The sequence below is a fragment of the Rousettus aegyptiacus genome, unplaced genomic scaffold (genome assembly GCF_014176215.1).
Source record: "Rousettus aegyptiacus isolate mRouAeg1 unplaced genomic scaffold, mRouAeg1.p scaffold_m13_p_9, whole genome shotgun sequence".
In the NCBI taxonomy this organism is placed as follows: domain Eukaryota; kingdom Metazoa; phylum Chordata; class Mammalia; order Chiroptera; family Pteropodidae; genus Rousettus; species Rousettus aegyptiacus.
Window position 1 is genome coordinate 102,238 of NW_023416312.1, and position 8,386 is coordinate 110,623.

Sequence of the window (8,386 nt, forward strand, 5' to 3'; positions counted from 1 at the left end):
GTCACCTGCCGTGCCACGGCACGGCCTGAGCAGGCGGGTTTGTTGGCGTGGAAAATCAGGCCACAATGACAAGGACTTTTGCTTTCACACAGATACATATTGGTCCCGAAGTGAGAACTCGCCGCCCAATGAAATATATAATGTCTTGGTTCCCATAAAAAAGGCATTCTTTCTTTTTCTTGTCCTATTACCAGGAGTGAGTCTCTTTTTTGGGAAGCCATTTTTTCCCCAGCTCTTGCCAAAGCCAGAAATACAACAGATGGGAATGATGAAAATGAAAGGCGCCGAGGACCGTGCTGGCTTTCATGTTCATCACACATCACATCCACTCGCAGTTGGTATTGGTGGGACAGAAATTTCGTTGACTCGTTTAGCCTGGAAAGTTCCCGTGGTTCCATTGATGGACATAAAGGAGGACTGGGATGGGTGTTGGTTTGCTTATTTGGTTTCTTTTTATGTGTCTTTCATCATATTTGAAAACTCTCGTGCAGGTTCTGTTTTTACTAAAACCAGAGGTCTTGGTAAAAGCACTAAAAGTCATAAGTGCATTTGAGTACCTGTGAGGAGAAATGAAATAATCCCATTCAGAGCACACAGACAGAAAGACTATTGAATTTCTGAGAAAGTGTTTCTGAACCTCATTCCGTTTCTGCAGCTTTATCGTAGTGACAGTGACAGTTCAACACTGCCCCGGAAGTCCTCCTTTGTCCGAAATACTTTGGAAAGACGAACACTTCGCTATAAGCAGGTATGTGCCACGTAAACTAATATGGAATCTGTACTTACCCTGGGACTCATTTTTACAAACCTTTAAAATGGCAGTCTTTTAGATAATATTAATTAAAAGGTAATATATTTACTTCCTCGTTTACTAAGATTTAATTTTTAAAAGCATATATACAGTGGCAGAATATTACTAATGTTTCTTAATTTCCAAAGACAATGTCAGGAGCTAAGATAATTCATGATCTTTACACTTTTAAAGATAATGAATTGATAAACAAGCAACCGTTCTACATAAGAGATTCTTTTTTCTTTTTTGACAGGGAGTATATGTAGTTTAGAAAATCCGAATTTTTCAACATAGAACATTCTTCTACATGGGACTGTTCTATGGTTTTCATGTCTTTAACCCGCCAAGTTTTTTTTCTCCACATCATGCTACTTTACAAAGTTTTGCTGCTTTTAGTTTGTAAGCTAGTGAGTGGTTCCCTATCTTTCGGGGGCAGTTATTCTTTTAACAACAACAACAACAACAATAACAACAAACATCTCCGATTTCCATGTGGCAGTTGTATTTACAGTAGCCACTGATTGAGAATGATAAGAAAATACATAATTCAGTTACAAAAGTCTTTCTCAGCAGCAGCCGTGCTGACACTTTGAACTGGATCATTCTTCATTGCAGCGCCGCCCTGCGTACTGGAGGATGTAGGGCCACATCCCTGGCCTGGACACACTAGCCGCCAGTGGCACCCCCTTTTCCCTGTTCCGATAACCAAAAATGTCCCTAGACAGTGCCAAGTCTCCCCTGGTTGAGAAGCACTGAGTTCTGCTATGAATTCAGCAGTGCTTTTAAATGAATTTGTACTTACTAAGTCGCATCATATATTTGCATTAAAATTCCGTATATGTGCAAAATGGTGGTAGTGTGTGTAAAAAGCAGAGTTATTTAGTCCACTGAACAACGCTGATATGCTCACGGATTTGATCTGTTGCCGAAACTGCCATTCCCAGGGTTGTTTTTCATTGGACAGGAAGTACTGCTCTCAACTCCACATGCAAAATTCTTGTCTTAGGACTTTTCTTAAACACAGCAGATTTGCATACTTGAGGTTTATTGAGGAGGAAAGTCTGCCAGTTTGTGTGTGTGCGCGTGCATGGGTGTGTATGTGTGATTTTTTAAAACAAAAAGCACTCACGTGATTTGTGACATGCTTTTCCCCCTTATACAGTGGATAATTAAGATTTTTCCACATTAATATAGTTTGTCAACTTTTTACCATGGCAGCATTTTTTGCTGGACTTACCATTTATTTACTCAGTTTCCTCTTGTTATATATTTAGGACTTTTTCTGTGTTAAACCTTAATTGGACCACTTGCACGTCATCAATCGTTCCTTTCAAATGCAAGTCAAAATGAAATTTCAGAACCAAAGAAAATGCATATTTTTTGGCTTTTGATATATATTGGCAAATAGCACTTTGGAAAGATCACGCCCATCTCTGATTGCACCAGCCCCATATGGGAGGGTCTCTTTCTCCATACTTTTGCAAATTTGTAGGTCATCATTAAAGAAAACAACTTGCTGTCATTACGTCAATATTGTTTGCCCAAATCTGTTATTTTTTCAAACATCGGGCCATGCATAGAGAAATACCTCGCCAATAACTGAGTTTCATCTGTCTTTAATTGTGGAAGAACCTTCTGGAAGGCCCGAGCTTGCTGGCCACATGGTGCCTGTGTGCCTGGTTCGTGTGTGTGTGTCTGTGCTCATGGCTGTCATCTCCTGCAGTCCTGTAGGTCATCCATGGCCGAGCTCATGGCCCGTACCTCCCTGGACCTGGAGCTGGACCTCCAGGCGTCGAGAACCCGGCAGAGGCAGCTGAATGAGGAGATCTGCACCCTTCGCGAGCTGAGGCAGCGGTTAGAGGATGCCCAGCTGCGAGGCCAGACTGACCTCCCGCACTGGGTGCTGCGGGACGAACGATTCCGGAGTCTGCTGAAGGAAGCAGAGAGGCAGGTAAGAGGCTCAGGGCCTGGGCACAGTCACTGCCCTTTGCTCCAGTTCTGCTTGGGTTCTGCAGTGAGCCTTGCAGATGATAAGAGTGTGATAATTCCAGCAGTCCAGGGGCTCGTCTGAAGGAGCAGGTTTCTCCCTCTGCGGGCCAGGTGGCTGGCGTGCAGGCGGCACCAACACACATCTCGAGGCGCCCCTGCCTGCACGCCACTCCCGCTGGGTCCCACGTCTGTGAGGCATGACTGCAGCGATCCTGAGCAGCTCCCGTGAAGATCCCCTGGGGGCAGGGGGTGGGGCGGGGTACCCCTTTCTCCCCTTTAGGTCCTCACAGCTGGGGGTGGCTTCGTTCATTCTGCCTTAGAACCAGAACTATAAACATCTCGTTCATCCAATGTTGCCATTCCAGACAAGACAGACCAAACTTGACTTCCATCAAGAACAGGCAGCTGAGAAGATGCTGAAGAAGGCCTCCAAGGGGGTCTGCCAGCTGCGTGGGCAGAGCCACAAAGAGCCCATCCAAGTGCAGACCTTCAGGTAGGCGGAAACCAAGCCGGGCCGCCCTTTCCTGCTTTCTGCTCACTGTCGTGCCGCTGTCATTGTAAAAACTTAGGTCTTGAAAAATGGCCACAAAACAGGAATCCCCACTGCTATTAGCATTTTAATATTTTCTTCTGGTCTTTGTTTTCTAGACGTTTTTTTTCCATGCTACTTGTAATCATAATGTGGGTTCAAGTTTGTATTTGGCTTTTTTTTTTTTTTCATTACAATATCCCACGTTGCCACATAATCCACTATCTTCGTTGGCTGTAATGTCTCATCTAATAGATCTCACTTATCTGAATACTCTACTTTGTAATCCGTTTCTTTCCAAATGTTTACTATTGTAAACAACACAGCAGTTGACATGTACATACATCCGTGTGTCACCTGCCCTTCTTAGTTGACTTCTGGTTGGAGCATGATGCGCATGCGGGAAAGTGTGCACGTAGTATGCGTGAGATAGCTCAGTGATCTGTCGCAAACTACGCGGCAGGAATCGAGCGTTATCGGCAGCCCTCAGACATCCTACAGCGCCGGAACCACCGTCTTGAATTCGAGTGCCATACATTAGTTTGCCTCGTTTTTATTCTTTATATGAGGAGAATTACACAGAGCTATATTCTTTACTTTCTGACTTTTTAAAAAATCGAGGTGAAATTCACGTAATGAAAAATGAACCGTTTTAAAGTGAGCAATTCTGTTGCATTTAGTACAGTCACAGCGTGGTGCAACCACCCTCTCTGTCTAGTTCCAAAACATTTCCATCACCCCGGAAGGAAACCCCCTACCCATTAAACCCTCACTCCGCACTCCCCCTTGCCCGGCCCCTGGCAGCCACCAATCTTTCTTTCTCTATGGCTTTCCCAGTTGAGGACATTTCATATAAATGGAGTTACACAGTATGTCGTCCTTTGTGCTTGGCTTCGCCTCGCCTACTGTTTCTGAGGTTCATTCCCACCGTAGCATTGTCAGAACCGTTCCTTTTTATGGCTGAATAACACGCACCTGACTTCTAGCCTTAATTTTTTTTTCTGCCCTGAATTTTCACATCCCCATCATAAAAGAACGTAAAACAGTGTAACTCTCTTCATTCAGTAGATTTAAAACACTTTCATTTGCGTAGTTTTTTATTCACTCATTTATTAGTAAAGCAAATGTTTACTGAGCGCCTACTGTATGCCAGGCACTGTTCGAGGCGCCGGAGACAAATCCTTGCCCACGTGGGGTATGCTATTAAAATATAGAGAATCTATATACAGACGGATCTGTTGCCGGGGATTTAAGTTCAGTTTGTTGTACGAGTAAGAAACGCTATCATCGATATCGAGAGCCTCTTGCCAGCTCTCACTGTATTTCCATCAGCTTCTAACCTGTAATTCTTTCCATTCCCAGGGAGAAGATAGCATTTTTTACCAGACCAAGGATTAACATACCTCCTCTGCCCGCTGACGATGTTTGATGTAGTGCTTTGTACACATGAAGTATTTATCTGCCTGTTTTATTTTTCATGAAGTTTTTAGACTAGCTCAATTCGTCTTTAAAATATTTGTGCAAAGCTATTAATATACACATTTTGTAAAAAAAAAAAAAACCCAAACACATATATCTATACATATATATTTTATAATAGCGACGGCAACAGGGCTTGGTTTTTCCTTGTTGTGAAATTGACATCTCTGAAGACAAGTTATTTTATAAGAGATCAACTATCACGTTAAGAGTGTACAGTTTTTACACTGTTTTATTTGACTTAAAGGCTGGAAGACAGAAACGAAGTGAGTTCAGGCAAATTCACTGTATTGTAATTTATTTATAGTACTTTTTTCCTTGAAGGAAAATACTGACTTTAAGATGTATTTTTAAGACTGAAATTTTGTTCTTCAGTATTTGTCATGCAGTAGAATGGAACTTTGGGGCCGGTTTGGTTTCTGACACGGAAATGCAAACACTATGTGCTAGATTCGTCACTCGTATCAGTTTCTCATATGTGCCTTTATCATGTATATTGTCCACTTTCACTGTGTTCTGTTAAGACCACCCCCCGCCCCGGCAGTGGCTCAGCCGTAGTTCACACGTGCGAACATCGCAGAGCTCAGTCTCCCACGTGGCCTGCGCGCTGAGCGCCCCTCATTTCTGTGTTGTCACAGCACGCATCATTCCGTGCTCGCCACCAGCCTGAAGCAGGCCACAGAGCCCCCGGCGTTCTGGCTGTGGCCTGCCCGCCCACCCTGGCAGTCCACACTGCCCCCGCGCCAGGCCCTGGGCAGCCCCGCCTTGCTAGCGCGCTCCATCTGACCATAGCTGGCCAGGAGGGTGGGTGCCGGGGCTCCAGTTCTACTGCTCTGTCATGAAGGGAAGTGAAAGGGAATAGGAACGCGCACTTTCGCGAGTCAGCGAAGCCGCTGATGGAGACAGCGGTCGTGACGTAGACATGACGACGACCTCTGAAGGCGCCTTTTTATGGAAGGAAACATGCGGGTACCTACAGTTACCCAGCGAGTCACTTACAGGAGAGGATTTGATTGATTCGATTGATTTGATTGATTTGATTTCTCTGATTTTAATCACAATGCTCCCCCCATCCCTTAATGCTGAAGTCTATCCATGTTTCTTAAGAAATCGTAGAAGTAGTTCATGAGGAAAAATTGTTTTATGTAATGAAAATTTACCATTATTCTTTTAAAATACCAAATGATATATTTTGCCTAATACATATTTATTATATATGAAATGCACTCTCCTTTATGAGGCCTCAGAGAAGTAAATGAGGTGGTCACACAAAATCAGAAAGAAAACAGAACTTTTCTCTTGCTAGATTTTTCTGCTCCTCCCTTGGGAAATGCCCCCTTTAATCAACGTCTCTTGATTCGCATTAGTCTGTAGCCTCCCCCTCCCCCCTTGTATAACCTGCCTTTTTACATTTATTAAAAATGAATTTTGTAAAAGCATTTCATTGACACGCGACCAATCACGGGCAATGGAATTTGTCGGTGGTGGTAAGACTGAAAATTTTGTGCTTTTTCACGATTGTCATCTCTTGCTCTGTATTTCTGCCTCTAGTCTCGTGGTTTTTTTGGGGTTTTGTTTTGTTTCGTTTGGTTTTTTTGATTTTTTTGGGCTAATTTCTCTGTGTACATACCCACAACAGAGGTAGAGACACACAAAACGTCACTCCTTGCCAGAACTGCCCCGCAGCAGACGGTACTGCTCAGCAGGTGATACCGATGGCAGGCCCTCTCTACGCCCCCAGCCGTTGAAACTTTAACCTCCAACAAAAACTGCTGCTGGACTCTGGGGTGCGTGGATGGCAAATCATTAACGTCTGAGGTGCACGGCTCCCTAGATATGGGAGAGTCCCCTGGCCACACGTGAATCTCAGTGGCCCAGCGGGTCGAGGCAGCTTTTCCGCCAAGCCCCGTTAAGTGGCAGCGTGGGGAAGACCCACTGTGCCCGGGCAGAAAGCCCTCCGCAAGGCTTTCCGGTAAATCTCACTGCCCAGCACGCACACCTTTCCGTGTGAAGTGCCTCCCCGCCCCAGGGGTTAAGAAAGATCCATCGGAAGCAAAGGCAGCCCCTGCTTTGGTACCCATCCTAGGAGTGCTTGCCGTGGCCACCCTCCCGCTCACTGCCTGCACCTGCCTGCGTGTGTCTGCTGCGTCGCCTGCCGGAAAGGGCACATGACCAGTGACAGGCTGGGCCCATTAGGCAGGAGGACTCGGAGTACCTGACTGGCTTCTCATTCCTGACTTGGTTTTGCAGCGTCTGGCTGGTTAAGACTGGCATCCCCCGGAAATGTTCCACATGTCAGAAAGGAAGTTCTCTTGTCTTATGGAGTGTTTTCATCTGTTGCAATTTGTCTGTATAGCCTGCCTTGCGCTAAAAGAACATTGCTATGTTTCATCAGTGCTTGTGGTCCAGACACACCCAAGTCTGCCACCAGGACTCTTTAGAAAGAGTACGACGGGGAAAAGGGAATTCGATCATCGCTTCATCACCGAATCGTCACCGCTGAAATAACTGACCTTCTGTTGTGGGATTAAGTTCTGATTAGTATTCATCTCTGTTTTGGTCACTGTTCTAATTATGTCATTCGCATTGTTTGAAATTATTTCTTCTATAAAATTAAACTAACCTGCCTTAAGAACAGAATGGAAATGTGTGATTTTTTTAAAGAAAAATAATAATTACAAAGACAAATATATAAAAATATACGATTTTTTCAACGTAAAAATAGAGGTATAAAAAGTAAAATGAACACACGCACGCAGCCCTCCCCCGCTTCAACATGGATGAATCGTCGTTGATGTTGCTTCGTCTATACCTCGCGCCTACCTCCTCTCCTGTGTTTTGAAGCAAATCCCATACACCTCAGTTCAGCTGTAAACTTTTCAGTGTGTACTGCTAAACGAAAAAGATAAACATGCACAATCTTCTTATCACATCTTAATGTTTTATAACTCCTTAATGTCATTAACCATTCGAGGTTTACCTTTCTAATTTTCTCATGTATCATTTAAAACTTTTTAAAAAATGAGCAGAATCCAAATAGGATCCATTCATTGAGATATTTTAATGTCATTTTTTTTCTCAAACCCTACACCCATTTCTCCTGCCCCTCCACCCCTCGCCTCTGGTAACCACCAATCTGTTTTTTGGGTGACAGCTTTTTTGATATAGAATTCACCTACCACACAATTCACCCATTTAAAGTGTATAATTCAGCGGTTTTCAATATATTCAGAGTCGTGAAAATATCACTACAATCAGTTGGAGAACTTTTTATCACCCCAAAAAGAAACCCCATACCCATTAACAGTCTTCCCCAATTCTCCCCTCCCCTTGGCCCCAGCTTTCTGTCCCTATAGATTTGCCCGTTCTGGACATTTCATATAAATCGAATCGTACGTGTGGCCTTCTGTGTCTGGCTTCTTTCATTCGGCATCATTCCAGGTTCATGTGTGTCATAAGGAGTATCATGACTTCATTTTTTTTCATTGGAAATAATACTCCATCGTGTGGCTCTACCTACCACGTGTAACTTGTCCATTTATCAGATGGATATTTTTGGCTACTATGAATAATGCTGCTGTGATCGTTCGTGTTCA

At 43.9% G+C, this 8,386-nt stretch overlaps 1 protein-coding gene across 5 annotated transcripts in view; it reads left to right on the forward strand.

Moving 5' to 3' along the window:
• Nucleotides 1–7,430, forward strand: part of LOC107508375 (protein WWC3) — a 102,489-nt gene extending 95,059 nt beyond the window's left edge. For all 5 annotated transcript variants that reach the window (XM_036226447.1, XM_016140160.2, XM_016140161.2 and 2 more), the window contains 4 exons: nt 656–748; nt 2,517–2,744; nt 3,148–3,275; nt 4,674–7,430. In XM_036226447.1, the coding sequence (XP_036082340.1) occupies nt 656–748; nt 2,517–2,744; nt 3,148–3,275; nt 4,674–4,740 (516 nt within the window). In that variant the 3' untranslated portion in view covers nt 4,741–7,430. The remainder of the gene's footprint in view (nt 1–655; nt 749–2,516; nt 2,745–3,147; nt 3,276–4,673) is intronic.
• The last annotated feature ends 956 nt before the right edge of the window (nt 7,431–8,386 follow it).